Consider the following 18,203-nt stretch of genomic DNA (forward strand, 5'->3'; position numbering starts at 1 on the left):
TTCAGTATAATTAGTTCGGACAATATATTTTTTCGATGTCTTGATTGTGATTGCATTAATTGCTTCATAACTTCAAACAGCTTCATCCATCAGTCAAAGTGCATAAAGGAAATAGAATTATTTAATTTCCTATATATGTACGAAAAAAATCGATCTCTCAAAATTCACCAGCTGTATGCTGTACAAACTCTTGATAGCTCAAGTAAAAACTGCAGTGCGTATTGAGGGTCAAAAAAATTACATGAAATGTGAGCTGCAGTGCATATTGATGATGAAACAGAACACAACAAATGTGAGCTGCAGTGCGTATGAATGATGAAACAGAACACAACAAATGTGAGCTGCAGTGCGTATGAATGATGAAACAGAACACAACAAATGTGAGCTGTATAGTGCGTGCGAATGATGAAACAGAACAGATGATGAACATGGGTAACTCACGCAGGCACTGCGTAGTGTTACAGCAACGGTCTTATCCTGCGATATAACCGACGTAAGAGTTGTTAAAAGTTATGCACTTACAAGGTTTGTATTGCAGGAAGAGCCGAGAAAGTTCCTTCCTGGATCGTCTTGATGTTGTTGTCATACAGCGACCTGGAACAAAAGAAAAATTATCATAACCGGATAATCATGATTTGGAAAAATAAGCCCCGTACAAAAGAATTAAGGTTACTATTTAAATTGCACACGTATAATCACTTGAATGCCTCAGAGATGCGGAAGCTATGCGCTTTTTGGTGTGCAGCTTGAGTAATAAATCATCCTATTCAATGAATTAATAAACACCCGGTACATCACAGGATAGTAAATTGCTAAATTGATGCGGCAGTGGATCCTCATAAAGATAATGCATTCATCCTTACTTTCTTAGACAGCCATGCTTCGGTAATGCGCTCATCGTATTTTGCTAAAGCAGCCGCGCTTTAGTGCGGTTTCCTTGAATGCAGATTAAAAGTTAATAAAAAAATTAATGCCAACGCTAAAATTCATTTGAAAGATAAAATCAAGAAAATCCAACTTTATGAGTGCCAGCTGAGGGGTTGCAGCAATAAGTTAAAGAGCACTCCGTTGAGTGGTGCAGGGCCTGAGAGTTCGTGAAACGAATCTGATCTAACGAATAATTAAGACCATTTCCATCATTGAAGTTTTCAGACAAACAGTCCAGCGACTTGCTGTTAGTACGGCCAGCGATAAGCAAACGTTCCCGGCAGCGACAGACGCAGTGAATGGTTACCAAAACTCACATTATTTTAGTTCAAAAATTTTAACAATTTTTTTTTTCTTAGAAAGCTGTTTCGTTACTTCACGAGGCCCATCTTTACATGGACGTCATTGTTCTGCTACCTACACGGGGCTGCACACTTCATATATGAATGATATATAAAAGGCGGATTAAATAAAATAATTTTAACATGGGTGCTCTTAATTTTGCAGGGTCGGGTGCTGCTGAAATGAAAATGAGACAATGATGGAGTTACTGAAAATATTTGCAGGGATACATATAAAGGAACTGAACAAAAGGAATATTAGTTTGAGAAGGCCGAATTTGATTCTTCATGTAAATCTAGTGACAGGGAAGGAGAATATAGTTATTTATTATTTTGTTAGTCTCCTTATCAGCTAACAAAATCGTTTCGCTGGCATAGACATGTCATCAAGCTACAAATGACTTTCAACTTATTTAACCATTTTCTCAGTATTCAGAAGCATTCTCTAGTAACACAACAGCGATTCAATAGTTAATTTTACTTTTAAATTTTTAATATTAAAAAAACTCTTAAAATCCATTAAGATCCATTAGTTTGTAAGTTATTAGGTGGAGTATCGTCCTTGAAGCTGAGAGCACTAGCTATACGGCCAGTCTATGGCACGGCGAGGCTGGTGCCAGCTTCCAGCGCTATAGCGAGTGATGGTCTCTTTGACCAGTGAGCTGTCTCAGACAGCTCACTGACCCTCTAGATTGACGATGTCATGTAAACAGAAAGTTATTAACAGATTTATAAAGCTCTAATAAGTACAATAACTAACATTGCATATAACCAGCACCTTCACAGACCACATTGCGAGGTAAAAGTCTAGGTTCACCTAGCCGCTAGGTGAACCTTCCTCCTACGTACCGCACTGCAAATCTTAAAATTAGCGGAATTTATGCGCAAGAAAAGAGTTCCGTTGCGCTTAGCATCGCATGCACGTCCATTGCGCTTATCACGTGGTTTTAATGAAGTCAATGTAATGACGGGAACAACACTCCATGTCCCAATTAAACTCCAGCCATGAGCTCGGCAGCGTCAATCAACCTTATCGTCTCTTATCGCCGCACTCTGCAGCGCCTCTGCAGATTCTCCTTAATTTACAAGCTGCCAATAAAGAAAAATACTCCCACAAATTGAAGCTCTCACCACGCAAGTAATATCGGGTTCGGCATACGAGAGGAACACAAATTTCTTAGAAATAAGTTTTATCTCACAAATAAACACAGGAAAAATTAGTTCTCAGAGTTAGCAAGTAGGGATGACGATAAATTGAACATAATAAATCGCTTAGTGGAATGCAGGTATCGTGGATAGCCTGGTTTTAGGCCTGCTAAGTGGATTTCCGAGTGCAGCAGAATAGATACAGGCTCCTTTGCATTAGGTGCTGCAATAAGGACCAAAAAATCATGCAATTAAATTCCTTGTACTGTTATTGGAATATACATGCACAAATAGTGGTTGAAAATAAAATTAAGAACATGTGAAAATTATCATATTATATTGGGCAGAATTTGCTGTTGGAATTTCTCAGCATTCGAGCAAACCTTAACGGAAATGAGTGATACTTAAAGCCCTAATAGCGATGCTTTTTTTGCCCATATGTGGGTCATCGTGACCCAGTTTGACCCGGCAATTGAAGGGCGCATCAGAGCTGTGGGAGAGATAATGTCTAACAATTTACTATGGTCATTTAATTTTGAGTGTAGACAAGAGCACTTCGTACACGCTTGTATTATGCGCATAAAATGAAGTGTATTTGAGCCGTAGACCATAATTAAGAAGCCAACGCGCTCTAATAAAATAAGGAAACACCAGCACTTCGGCGTTAACTTTAAGGCCTAAAAAAATAAATATTCCCGCAATATTCGCGGACATGTTCAACAGTTTTTTACTAGGATAAATTAATCAATACGACAGGATATCAGCCGCCAAATTCCACTACAAAAGTTACGAAACTGAATGTATAGCTTGAACTGAAAACTTCATAATTAAAAGCCGAGAAAATAACACGTTTTGTGGATAGCTGAATGCCCCCGTCAAGTAAAACATGATAACTGGCAATAGTGAATGAAACAGTCACAGTTTTTTTAGATTTGGCTGCATCATCTGATTTATCGCCGCCTCAAGAATTACTATGTTTCACACGAGTATTTCAGACTGAAGCCAAAGTGCTGGGAATAGCTCCTCGTACTCGCACAATTTTCGCATCATGTGGGGTCAAATTACCCAGCAAACAATTCCGAAATAATAACTATGCCACATAGTTATTTTTTCATAGTTCATAGTTTATCCTGAGGGTCAGTAAATTTCGAGCAAATTCACAAGGATTGGGTACTCTTAGGATTAGCACGAGTTTTGGGCCTGTAACATGATTTTCAAAATGATTAACGATAAGAAAATTTATTTAATGGAATGTGGCGTTCAAAATTGGAAAATTGGTCTTAATGGAAAAGCGTTTCTACATGTAAGTGGGAGTTATCATGGAAGCGCGCCGCCCACAGTGGGAGTCTAGATGGGAAGCAAAGTCTAGAATTGGGAATCATTTTTTTGTAAGGACGTGTACCAAAGCGAGATAGCTTTGAGGGAAGTTCGGAACTCAAGTGGAGAAGATTTGTCACTTGGCAAAAAATTCTCTCGTCTTCGAAGCATCGGGAGGAGAAGAAACGAAGTTCCAGAAACGCGCGCCTAAAGTAGCAACTCGAAACCTCCTGGAGCGATCATGAACGGCTGCGTTTTTTTTTTTTTCAAATCGTTCGAAAATCCTTGGCAATGCACACGCCTTCCACCACTGAGTAAAGAAACGTTCAAACTAATTTGCTTTATTGTCTAAACTTCATATAGTTGATGGAAACGATTGAACGGATCACAGAGGAACGACTGGCGATCAACAGACCATGCGCATCTGAGAAAACATTTCAAATGGGAACTAAAAGAGCATAATTCTAGATTTTTAGTAATAAAATTTAAATTACACTAATCTATATATATCTCAATTAAATGAAATTGCAATACAACGATGTATATGATGCAATGAGATCAATAGATAAATTGTAAAAGTAGATTATAAAAAACGATAAAATGTAAATTGAAACCAGTCGCTTTTACGTACGTTCTTGTAAGAAGAATAACAATTGAATTAATTACAATGTTAATAGAAAGTTTCGCTGTTCACTGAATTAGTCTGATGGCAAAATAGTAATAAGAAGCACCATTATGTAACAATGCGGTGAGAACCACTAAAAAGTCCATCTCTCCGAAGAACGACATATACGAGTACATTAATTAGAATACGACAAAAACTTAATGTTTCCACATTATCAGTAGAGGAACATTTCTTAGAAAACACAGCAGCAGTTAAACAATTTACGCAGGTCAAAACGGTAGCAATATAAGATCCGTCCTCAGACAGAGCATCAATAGCAGCATGATAACGCTCCTCAGTTGCAATGGGATTAGAAGTAAAATATTTCGCAGCGATAGCAACGACAGCTGCAAGAAAGAAGCTTTCAGACATGGCAGTAGTCGCCGCAGTTTATTCCTTTTCAGGTACAGCAACTGTTCTAATTATAAGATTTTTATCAGCGATATCAGCAAAAAAAATCTTGCAGTGAATACAGGACCGGGAGGACACAAGCGACGAAGTGCAATCTGCGAGATGGGGGCGGGCAGCATGCAGCGATGCTCAAGCATTAAACAAGGTTTTGGGGGAATGGACATCATTCTAAACTATTAACCCCTAAAATAAAGACACCTAACAAGTTTTAACCCCTAAAATACAGATACCTAAACAAAGTAAGATGTTCAGACATCAAAAAATGTTTAGCGACAGAATCGTCCAATGCAAGTGCAAAATTATAAGCGGTTCAGAAAGAAATTTGTCTTAGGCAACATGTTATTGTCTGTATGCTTGGTTTTCAATCATATACACGTTTAATATCAGCGGTAAAATGAAGTGATGGCATAATCGACATATTTCGCAAATTTTGTAGATGAATGTGTAAATCTCAAAATTTATAAAGTATTTTTAATCATGCCATTCACAAGTAGCATTATATATCCTCACAATGCTGGTCATTGGGTTCTTTTTAAGTCACGAATGTTTTCTCGTTGCAAGTCAACTAGAAAAATTCCAGCTGGTATTATTCACTGATGGGAATCTCTCGTTGAGTCCAGCCACCGCACAAGTTTCCAGCCTCGTCGGACCCAACGATGAAAGGATTTCTTCATCCCATCTGAGGTCATGTATAGTTCCTTTAGATTGCGATTAATCATTGAAATGACTTAAAAATCTTAATCTAATGGTACATGAATGTCAATGGGACATTTGTGATAAATCAATTCATTCTGCACTCATATTTTTATGCAGGGGCAGCCACATAAAATGAGCGCAATGACAGTCAGTCAGTCAGTCAGTCGGAGTATAATGTATGTATAGTAAATGAAACCACCCCACCCTAATTTTCTGTGCGTGTCAAATACGATAGTACGAAATGACCCGTGTTCTATACATACAAATACGGGTAGATCAAGCGACATTGCAAAGATCTACATTTATCAAGAGTAAAAAACGTTTTAGCATAATTTCAATGTCCGCAAAGGCTCAAGGATCTGGCTGATTTTTACCTGTATCGCAATGGACATTCATAAATAAAAGCCATCACATAGTCTGGGCAAACAAGGCGACTTCGATGGGCTTTGTCTGTCCCAAGCCAAGGCAGCATAATTACAGACTCGGCGTGTCTCCCGATGGGCGGCGTCGTAAGCGGGACATCTAAGAAATTTATGGCCATCGTAATTGAAAGTTAATTGATAGATCTGCGTGTTGGGAGCCTCGGGCCGACGCGTCATGCTGGGTCAGGGCTCGGGTCAAAGTCACGATCTAGTTGTGATCCATCAATAAAATTAATATATAGGCTGCATCTATATGAAGAGCGTGTCAGGAGAGAACGGAAGCGAGTTCTCAGTATAGCGAGGGCGAATTGAAGGCAAAAATAACAGGTTAAAAACTAATATGTATAATTTAGATCAAATGATTTTATGATCTCAGAAGAAGGCATATCACGAAGAAAATCCTCTGTCACCAGGTCAGTTCAAATAGTTCTTGCGGTTATCCCTCTTATCAGTATAAATATTGATAGCTCTACTGTGCGATTTTTCAGATCTTTCAACTGCGGATACACAAGTCGCTTCAACAGCATTTTGGTGACAATTCAATACGTATAGAAAACTATTATCTTATATGAGAATTCCGTTTGGAAGACCATTATAATTTGAGTTTGAGTCATTGCTTATTAAATGTTGGCTGGCTACAATTACCTGCATCTCCTGTAATTCTGCGTGGGCAACCTTCCTCATTTCTTTCAGTCTGAATTTGAATATTGAAGTTAACTTCAGGTTCAAGCAAGGCCCTACAACAGCCCACCAGCTATCAGATACTTTACGACTGCCAAAGACACCACATCTTTGCTTTCTCGTCCGCTTCATCTGCACTATGGAGTGAGACTTCCAGCATGCGTCACATCGGGGATGAGACTTCCAGCGTTCGTTTCGTTTGGGGATGAGACTTCCAGCGTGCGTCTCGTTTAGGGATGAGACTTCCAGCGTGCGTCTCGTTTAGGGATGAGACTTCCAGCGTGCGTCTCGTTTGGGGATGAGACTTCCAGCGCGCGTCTCATCGGGGATGAGACTTCCAGCGTGCGTCTCGTTTAGGGATGAGACTTCCAGCGTGCGTCTCGTCTGGGGATGAGACTTCCAGCGTGCGTCTCGTCTGGGGATGAGACTTCCAGCGTGCGTCTCGTCTGGGGATGAGACTTCCAGCGTGCGTCTCGTCCGGGGTGGCAGCCTTGAGGTTTGAGACGATCTGGGGGCAACGGCAACAGCTCTACGAAGGACGGGTCTTGGCAAGAGCTCAGGAGAGGACAGGATGCTGCAGATTGGTTGTCCCTTCACTGAAGCTCGGGGCGTTGTGGAAATTTGTAGCTCCGGCCAGTTTAAATTAAAGATAACTGTCTCCGTATCGCTACAATTTTCACCCAAATAATAAAACCCTCCTAGTCTTCCAATTAAATATGCATTCATTAGTTAACCAATTATTATAGCCCCAATTATAAGATGATTATACATTTTTAAGAACACAGCTGCTAGGTCCTTCAAAATTTAAGCGTTTGATGATATTCTGGACCCTAATATTCAGCGCTTTCTAACTTTCCATTAAATATGTTGGTAATTTTTTCATTCAAATCAGTTGGCATTTATTTGACAGGATGGACGGCACGAAGCCTAGCGCGTCGTTTCCTCTGCGCAACCTGGCTGGCTGGCGCCGGCCACTGGAAGCTCTTGCTCTCAATTCAGAGGACTTGCACCGGGCAGCACTTCAAGCCAGTTCAGTTTTCGCAAGATCTTTTGTGTTCTCCTCAACGCAGTTCAGATTCAATATATTATAAATATTTTACCCGTTTTCCTTACATTACTGTATAGGTAAAACTTAATCATTCATTGCGCTGAAAAGCGAGGTTGCGCGAAAGTTTTGTCTAATTCAAACTTTCAACCATAAACAAATCAGTTGGATTAGTTCTATTTATTATTCATTCGAAGTGGAAAAAAGGGGAGGAATGAGGGGAAGAATTAGGCAGAAAACAGATTTTAAGAGCTGTCTTCGAGTAAAAAGCGCAAAATAATAATAATTTCAAGAATTAACAAGCAAATAATTTTCAGAAATCGGCGGAATGTTTCGCTAGAAAAATCCCCAAAAGTAGAAGAGAAATACAAATAAAGAATTAGAGAAATAATAAAGACGAGAAATACAAATAAAGTGATTATTGCACGGAAATGGAATGACACGGAATAGAAACCTGGAGATATTTTAACAGAGACATAAATCGTACGTAACTAAATTCGAGCACAGCAGGACCGCAGCGCAAACGATGGCCATTGTTTGACATGAGATCAAGAGTGAGATACTCCCATCGTCGGCCCAGGCCCGTACGTAGGAAGATGGCGTTTTTACGACAAGTAATTTGCATGACACGTACAGTGATCAGATGGAGGAGAAATACACGCACGGGAGTACACGATGCTGAGTGTATTGCTTGACTGTCTTGGACTACACGCATGCAAAATGAAGACGAAAATGAAGATGAACCTACCTGAGTCTACAGATATCAGTTCAGCTCGAACCGTAACGTGGCCAATAGGCAAATTATTACAAATTGATATACAATATACTAATAAATGCTGACGAAAAGGCAAGAATTGTTATCAATATCCGATAGGGTATAAAATGAAACTAATAAGATAGGTGAAAAAGTTTGATCGCCGAAATTTACATGCATCTTATCACTTCCTTAATTCATTGCGTAATCATCGTTGAAGATTAGTTACACCAGCACGGTGGGTAAACATCTATGTCGATGCTCGTCCTCACATCGCTAAAAACGAAACGTCTTCCTGACAAATTTCTTTGGGATATTTTTTGTAGTCCCGCCGTGGCACGTACCGATTAGCTTCCACCCGCATCCTGAACTGAAGACGTGGCTGAAAGGAAAGGACTTCTGTACATCGACAAAGAGCTTCAAGACGCCGTCGCAGCCCATCTCGAGGAACTGGCAGCAACACTTAAACGATGAGGGTATTGACAAGCTTGTCTGCCGGTATTACATATGCTTCAATGTAACTGGCGGTTACGTTGAAAAGTAACCAAAGATGTATGCAATTGTAGTAATAAAACTCTTTCTTCATTCATGATACTTTGATTTTCATACCCTAACGAAGGTTGAAAAAATGCTACACTTATCCATAAAAAATCGACCGGCCTATAAATTTACACTGAATAGTTGTAAAAAGTGTTGCACAGAGAGTACAGCGAACGATTTTGAGTTTTGGGTCGCATTTGTGACTGAGTTCATTGTATTGCTTGATTTCATCGAACTGGGGATCACGTAGGCTAAAGATGCGCCTTCGGACGTGTGCACGGCGGATGGTTCAAAGTTGCAGTCCACGCTAGTCAACAAGGCACGAGAAAATGAGCTTTGTGAAATTAATGGACGAATAGAATATTCAAATCAACGGCAAAATTATAGATGAATAGAATATACGAAGTTACGACAGTCGAAAGTATTCAAAACTTTCGTGGCAATACAATTCACAGAGGTATTTTTTCACGTGCTAGCTAACCGCAAGGCAAAAAAGCTAGTTCGTTGCGCCCAAGTTCAGAGTTACAGAGTTAGAGAGTGGGCTAGTTCACGCATCGCCTGAAAAACTGTTTCGTAGCGCCTAATTTTACGGTGTGGTCTATATCAGGAGTCGGCAAGGCGGTTGATATTGACCTCCTGAGGGTTGAGAACAGAACTCAAGAGGTCAATAAATTTATAGGGGTCGATCAGCGAGAATAAAAAGATTCGATAAGGTTTTTCAAAACCTTGCATAGACATACCTTTATTTTTTGTGGAAACCTAAATATTTTTTCATGTTTCAATAAAAGGAAAAATATTATAAATTGTTTTTCGGAAATTTTATAGTAAAAATATACGACTAAACAAGTTCTCAAATACTCATCGGTAGGTGCAAGATCTGTACAACGGCTCATTTATAAATCGGCCCTTGATGTTGAGCAACCTTAGAAATCAGCATTGCTAATTTGCTATTCAACTTAACGAATCAACAATTGGAAATTGAAATATCTTTATGGATTATGTGAGGTTTTATTGCCAGTATCTTAGTAATATTGTTGACGAGTTTATTTTGGCTGATTTTCTGGAAACTGTTCAAAAGGCAAACCAATTTTTCCATGCTTGGAAGAATTTTTCAACAAACAAAATATTTGATTCGGTAAAATTAGTGCGGCATCAAGCGACGGCGCCACAGCAATAGGGTAAATCATTTCAGAGAATTTTCCGTCTCTCTTACGGAAAAGGTTCCTACCGTAAATGTTTTTATTGTGTTTTACACAGACAGCATCTTTTGGCAATAATACAGGGTGGTGAAATGCATGAAACTTCAAGAGATCACTTCTGTCGATAAATGTAACGCCCCTCTGCCGAATCGCGGATTATTTGCTATCTTTATAAAAAAAAATGAAATTAATTGCTTATGCTCACTTCTGTGATGGTTGTCAAGAAGCGATAATTTTTTTCATAGGTTTGTTGAATTGTATGATTCAGCCGAACATTTATTTTTACTTCACGAGAACAATATAAATATTATTACGTGGCGAATTAAAACGGTGCAAGAACCATTTGATTTGAACCAAATATTTACACAGATGCTAGTTTGGTACGTGCTAGTTCACGGCGCGGAAGAAAAATTAAGCGCCTCAGCGGAATCGACGCCAAAGGCTTCGACTGACCCCCGGCTCATGTGTGCGTCGATGACGGCAGAGGTTGTCGCCGTCTCGCACACACCACGACTGTATAAGTCTTCGTAGTGCTTCCTTTCAAGCAATTTTTATCTTAAAATTTATAAATAAAATAATGATATTAATACACAATACTATTCGTCAGGTTGGAAACCAAATAAGTATCAATTATAAGCAAAATTAACAAACGTGCGATTATTACGAGTAATCAATTCTATTGAAATTTTAGTGAAAAAACTAAAGACCTCATTGCATACAAGGTGAACCAGAAGCGCACGATCGAACAGGCAACGCAGTTGCCGACGTCCGATGCCCGAGGAGAGCGCGAGTATCAGATCGCAGGTTGATCGATTATTTCGGTAATTACGATCAAGACAGATGGCATCCTCTACGGCTGCTCTACGACGCAAGGAACAACCATGCAGTGAATGTTGCAGCGCTAACATGCCCTTCAAGTGCGGCGAAACATGATGTAATTTCGTGTCTCAACGCAGTAGCCGAGTCCAATTGAAAACGAATGTCTGCCCAGTGGTTAAAGTTCAGGGTACCAGGAATGGAGCACAGAGGTGCGGGTTCGATCCCAGCTCTGTGCGCCAGTTTCTGGTCAGAATCGGCAAGGAGGCCGGGCGGTTAAGCACAGCAGAATTGAAGCATTGAATTGTGAGTTCGAGACCGCAAGAAGCTGTGAATGTTCTGCGATGTTAAGAATCAGCGACAGGCCCACGGCCTAATAAACGCTGAAACCGCTATATTATTATTACCTGCAGCATTAGGCTGCTTTCCCCTAAAAGTGCCACATGATAAAACTAATGTATTGCCTGGAGATGAATTAGCAGTCTCCAATGTTATTTTTAAGTAGAAGCCGGTTATTAAAAAGCGTTATCCTCAGTAGGTAATGAATAATACCTCAAGCTACCAACAAGCCAGACGTTGACTTGAGTTTGCTGCAGCTGCAATAAGCTGCAACAGAGCACGATGACAAAAACATGATTATTAGGGAATATTCCACACTTGCGACCTTAGGAAACACTGCTTAGGAGCAGAGCTCCTTTCAGCCAACTTAGCAGCGTCACACGTGTATTGTTCGTCCACATATTAATTTCAATGGCCTACTTGTTGCAGTTTTTTCACAGCAATATGACATAAACATTTCCAAGCTTCCTTTTTTATACAACACATGACTCCGCATTCTATCAAGAAAATACACGATTAAAGCACAACAGAACTTTCTGCTCGATTGAACCCAATATGAAAATTGCCGCTTAATACGGCACCCATCATTAGAGACGACAAAGATGTTACCGTGCGTTCGCTGCCGTTCATGCAGCAGCTTAGTGCTGCAGTACCGCCTCCAGGCCACATTCGAGCCTATATATGGCACACGGCAACTAGTATTTCATTACCTGGCTACAGGTACTATCTGTCGTGAACTTATCTGCAAACGGCGCTGGCGCTAGCACCAACGTGACACAATCTGCGGTAAAGCACTGCGAGTTTGCAGGCACGCTGCATGCGGGCAGCGCCACTACGCTGCACGTACAACGGGAAAGCAAAGGCGGCACGCGTTTGAAGGTGAACCGTACATCGTAACTGCTTGAACGGCGCCAATAACAACGAACGCACAACAACACGGCGCCATAAAACACGGCGCACAGCGACTGCGCCAATAACAACGAACGTAATAACAACTAAACCATGATTTTTGAACTTATCACGGTGAGAAACAAATCTACAAACTTAGACACTAACACGCTGACAAGGAATTGATAAGTTATGCGCCAGTCCATACATTATTCATATTCGTCCAGGAAATACCAATTAACCGTGAACAGTGATCATACAAGCTGCGTATAGTATATAGTGCTCTAATTATTTTTGCCAATGTCAATCGAGTAAAAACATTTCAATTCGTTTAACATACAGTGTAAAGCTGACATACAACAGAAACAAGCTTCAGCCAACCGTATGTAAGATATAAAAGATGAACATTAATATACTCTTACAGTCGGACATTTTTAGCAATAAATGACAGCACCCCTCCAAATAAAGTATGCAAAACGCACTACCATTGAAGCCGAAGGAGCACGAGAGCGTCGCAAGTTCGGAGCGCAATAAAGATCGTTTCAATAATTAAAGGGCTGAATACAAACGAGCATCAGCGTCCCCTACCGATCGCATAAACTACGGCGCTAAGGAGGCGCAGTTTTCCCCAAGCCTGCATCGCGGGTGTTTTACTTCACCGCATTTGCATAGAGCCTTCATTAATTCAATAAAGCGAACACTACGCAAGGTCTAAACCCAGCCCTCATTTGCATAAGGAATAGGTTAGGTGTTGCAGCAGGTGTGAATGGAGAGCAAGCTGCCGTGTTCTGCGGCTCTAATAACGCTCTTCGTCACGGCGCATCGCTGTAGGAAATAACCGACGGTTCGTAGGGTGGATGCTTGGTCTCCTCGCCCCTTCGACTGTGTCGTAGTCTTCAAAAATTGCAAGCGTCGAGGAACCTGGTCAACTTTACTGGTGTAAGTTGAGCGTTGAACAGGGAGAGTGAATATTAAGCGTTTAACAGCTAGGGATAGTGAATGCTGAATGTTTAACAAGGGGGTTTGAAAGTTAAGCATTTAAATAGGAGAGTTTAGGTTATAAGCATTATGGCGGGCTTTTTATTTATTTTACTGTAATAAGCGAATATTAATCCACACAATTCACAATATGAATGCGTTGGAGAAAATCTACGAATGAAGCACCTCAGTTAAAAGCCAAATTCACCAGAAATAAGAAATTTCGAGATTGGAATATCAGCGCCATCTAACAAGAGCCGATAGAGCGGATAGACATTTTTAAAAAGAGTCGAAACATTCGCATCTCATCTCGTGCGAGTCAAATATCAGCCAGTCCAATCAACTTGGAGTCAAGCATCAGCCAGTCCAATCAACTTGGAGTCAAACATCAGCCAGTTCAATCTACTTGGAGTCAAGCATCAGCCAGTCCAATCAACTTGGAGTCAAACATCAGCCAGTTCAATCTATACTTGGAGTCAGACATCAGCCAGTCCAATCAACTTGGTGTAAAACATCAGCCAGTTCAATCTATACTTAGAGTCAGACATCAGCCAGTTCAATCTACTTGGAGTCAAGCATCAGTCAGTTCAATCTATTTGGAGTCAAACATCAGCCAGTTCTATTTACTTGGTGTCAAACATCAGCCAGTTCTATCTACTTGGAGTCAAACATGAGCTAGTTCTATCTACTTGGTGTCAAACATCAGCCAGTTCCATCTACTTGGAGTCAAACATGAGCCAGTTCCATCTACTTGGAGTCAAACATCAGCCAGTTCTATCTACTTGGAGTCAAACATGAGCCAGTTCTATCTACTTGGAGTCAGAAAGCCCTCATTGGCGTCAAATATTAGCCTGTTATATCTACCGGCAGTCAAGTAGCATGTCCTATCTACTGGAGCTCAAATATCAGCGCGTTGAATCTAATAGGGGGGCGAAGTTCCAGAGGGTGTCTCGGCAACGCGACAGGAAATTAAGCTATATCCGCCTCGTGACAGGCTAATTCTGGCATGTAAATTCCTAAGCGATTGAATCCTTTGTGCTGCTCGACAAACGCATTCCGGCCGCGCGACGCCGGCCGCGTCATGGGCCGTCCCAACAACAATAACTATTTTTTATATCAAGGCAGAATTAACAAGGGCTAAAGTGGAGCCGGAGGCTGGATGCCCAAGGTTTATTTCGGTGGACAAGATAATGGACAGTTGTCGAATTATTGATTTATGTCAAATTATTTACCATAATTTAATATTTGTGAGAAACAATTTGAAATAAGAGATCGATCAAAAAATAACAACAAACGTGTGAACGGAAACTTGATACTTTGCTCCATCGGAGAACGGATCAGGTTCGCAATTTCAACGCAAGCCAAACTCCACCGGCATTGAATTCCGCATTTTTACTCTGGAACGAGATAGCAAATTTACTGCAAACTTAACACGCTTTTATAAACAACCAGGAATCGTGCCACTATTGAGCAAACATTAAAAAACTCTAGCCGATATCAAAGATCACAAATTAAGTAATTTTCAGTTGTTGTCGCACGTTCACCGCCTAAATAAACTGGGACTGAGTTAGGCCTACAAGACTCAAAACACGGCTTGACCAGCCATAAGAATGCACGCTGATTAACATACCTTCCGACATGAACTCTTGACTAGTAAAGTCACTGCAATGCCCACCTGAGGCCGTGCCTTTAATGTCACTGCAATTCCCACCTGATCGAGGCCGTTATTGTTACGCTATCTTAGTATCTTTTTTCGCGTAGCGTCGTCCGGTGGCTATAACTATGATGCAGTAACCTTCTCGTTATCAACCTGTTAGGATGCGACATAGTACAAATCATGTTGCAGCAACATTCTCATTCTCTAAGACAATCATTTTCACTGATCAATGAAATTATTTCCATTTTTATCTTGCAGAAAACAATCAGTGTCAGATTCCGATGCAATCATTTACATCGCTCGATACAATCCGTGTTATGATACAATCTTTGCAGCTATCAAATGCAAGCGGTACGATCATTGACATTGTTCAAAACAATGATTGTCACAGTCTGATACAATGACTGGCATTGTCCTAACCGATGATTGTCAGGCACCAAAATCTATTGAACAGCGAAGCCACAAACGGCGACGCCGGAGACCATATGCAAAGCCGCTGATGAGAGACGATGAAACTCGTTGCAGTAAATGATCGCTCATTAGTAGCAATGAAACTGTAACTGATGGAGGTTATGAAACTGAAGATTAGAGACGATAAATGTACAGAAAAGGTCTCTCTATATGAGGTTGAAATCTATATTCATGTACACAGACATTTTTTCAGTTATTTTTCACTGTTTCTGCTGGATTTATCACAAGGTTCTTCACCAGGACTCATCAGCATCATCAAATAACAATCATCATGCAAGGCTGACCCTTATTTCGGCGACAGGTCACATCAGGTCAACTCTTTAGCACCGACATCACATGTTAAGACTCATCATCAAGTCTCATCATCGAAACTATTCACCAACATTAGCCACCATGACATATTATGAGACTCATCAAGATCCACAGTATTTCCAAGCGTTACTATCGTCAAGACTGCGTCAAAACGTCAGTGTGAAGTTTACCATGACATGGGATAAATTGGGGAAAGTTGAGTCACGATCTAGGAAGGATGGTGAGAAGACCGCAGTCGGGGCGAGGCCGGGACCGATATTCGGTCTGGCTGAACCAAAAAGATTGGTGTTTGAGCGGCGTTTTTCAGCGATCACTTATCGAAGAACGCGGCCGATCAAATGGAATGTAAACGGCGACGTTGGGGCACACAATACACGATGCCTCAACATCGGCAGGCTTTTGGCACGTCTGGCAGACCGGTGTTGCGTGCGTGCAATACACGTCGATACTCTGGTCCATTGATGGTAATCCGTCCTCTCGGTAGATACACGTCGAGCCACACACCTACACTCTCGCCAAATACGCGTCAAACTACGCATCACCCCTCTCGTCAGACACACGTCGAGCTACACACCTATGCCTATACCCTCTCGGTTGGAATACATTCACCCGTTTCATGGCATGCGAGTTATTTAATGTGAGTAATGGTTTTCATCATGTCATATCATTAATAGCCAGTAGGCACAGTTTTATGTTCCACATTTTCACGTTACATAACCATATTGCAATTCTCTTCGCATGCTGTAATTTTTTATTTTACTTTTCGCAAGCCTAGGAATCTCCCATAAACTGATCCCTTTTAACAATACCTGTTCATGCTGCCGTACATTTGAAATGAACAAAAATATATTCTTTGGCTGATATAGTAATGAACTAAAAATGCTTCTCATTTTTTTATCTCTTTAATACATCTCTATAAATATATCTTCAAATTTGACATTACACAAAAAAAGCGGACGGCTTATCTGATCGTGCCCATGCACGATGAATCCGATTGCCGCTCTGCAAGAACATAAAACGCGAAAACATTCTATATGGTGCGCTTAAAACGCGATAACATTTTGGTTTAATAACAACGCACATGCGCTATGACATGACTTACTAAACTTCTACATGTACATTGCCATTAAAGCATTAATATATCTTGATTCGGTGTGAAATGCGAAATAAAAAATATCTATGTGTATTAAGAATGATTCCCCGTAAAATGTAAAAATTAAGCAACGATCGCTGTATGGGCGATGGGTTAGACCAAGATACACTCTTCACACATCTGATTTGCTGCAATGTAGGCTGAACATTTTGCGGCTTCACAAAGCCTGCACAAGCGATTCAGAATCCATCACGAAATCCTTCAAGCAAGACAGCCATGTCCAAAGAATTTCTCGCCTCTTAAATCCACAAAGCGGTGAGCACTTGCAAAGAGATTCGATTCTTCAAAATACGTTGAGGGGTAAGAGGTTGACAGACGAGAGCCATAGTGTGAAAAGCTCTCTGCATATTACAGGCGTCGAGAGGCGAGCATTTAGAAGCACTTAGTGAGGCGGGGAGCTATCATCGGCCCATCTTTATGGCAATGACGTCCTCTATGCATTAATGTTCAAGTTACGACGCTGCTCTGCCTTAACTCGGCCTGAGGGACTCTTGAGTAAACTGTTGAGGTGTGTCACGGCAAGCGGCAACTTGTCGGGCAACCTTGACATATGTTGAGCAACTGCTGCTTATAAATCGCAAGCCAGCGCACACCAACGAGTGACAAGGCACTGCCAACAAGCACAAGTGACAAGGCACTTCAAACAAGCACAAGTGACAAGCCACTGCCAACAAGCACAAGTGACAAGTCGCTGCCAACAAGCACAAGTGACAAGGCACTGCCAACAAGCACAAGTGACAAGGCGCTGTCAACAAGCACAAGTGACAAGGCGCTGCCAACAAGCACAAGTGACAAGGCGCTGTCAACATGCACAAGTGACAAGGCGCTGTCAACAAGCACAAGTGACAAGGCACTAGCTGCTAAAAAGCAAAAGTGACAAGGCACTGTCAACAAACACAAGTGACAAGGCACTGTCAACAGACACAAGTGACAAGGCGCTGTCAACAAGCACAATTAACAAGGCGCTGCCAACAAGCACAAGTGACAAAGCGCTGTCAACAAGCACAAGTGACAAGGCGCTGCCAACAAGCACAAGTGACAAGGCGCTGTCAACAAACACAAGTGACGAGGCACTGTCAACAGACACAAGTGACAAGGCGCTGTCAACAAGCACAAGTGACAAGGCACTGCCAACAAGCACAAGTGACAAGGTGCTGTCAACAAGCACAAGTGACAAGGTGCTGTCAACAAGCACAAGTGACAAGGCGCTGCCAACAAGCACAAGTGACAAGGCGCTGTCAACAAGCACAAGTGACAAGGCACTGCCAACAAGCACAAGTGACAAGGCGCTGTCAACAAGCACAAGTGACAAAGCGCTGTCAACAAACACTTAGTGTTTGTAAGTGACAAGGCGCTGCCAACAAGCACAAGTGACAAGGCGCTGCCAACAAGCACAAGTGACAAGGCGCTGTCAACAAGCACAAGCGTGGATCACAATACTGCTGA

At 41.3% G+C, this 18,203-nt stretch overlaps 1 protein-coding gene across 1 annotated transcript in view; it reads right to left on the reverse strand.

Annotated features, from left to right (window-relative positions):
• Positions 1-18,203, reverse strand: part of LOC108675866 (protein slit) — a 42,702-nt gene that overhangs the window by 19,207 nt on the left and 5,292 nt on the right. The window contains exon 2 of the mRNA XM_018163913.2: positions 523-594. Within this exon, the coding sequence (XP_018019402.1) occupies positions 523-594 (72 nt within the window). The remainder of the gene's footprint in view (positions 1-522; positions 595-18,203) is intronic.

Source organism: Hyalella azteca, unplaced genomic scaffold (assembly GCF_000764305.2).
Source record: "Hyalella azteca isolate HAZT.00-mixed unplaced genomic scaffold, Hazt_2.0.2 contig7542, whole genome shotgun sequence".
Lineage (NCBI taxonomy): Eukaryota > Metazoa > Arthropoda > Malacostraca > Amphipoda > Hyalellidae > Hyalella > Hyalella azteca.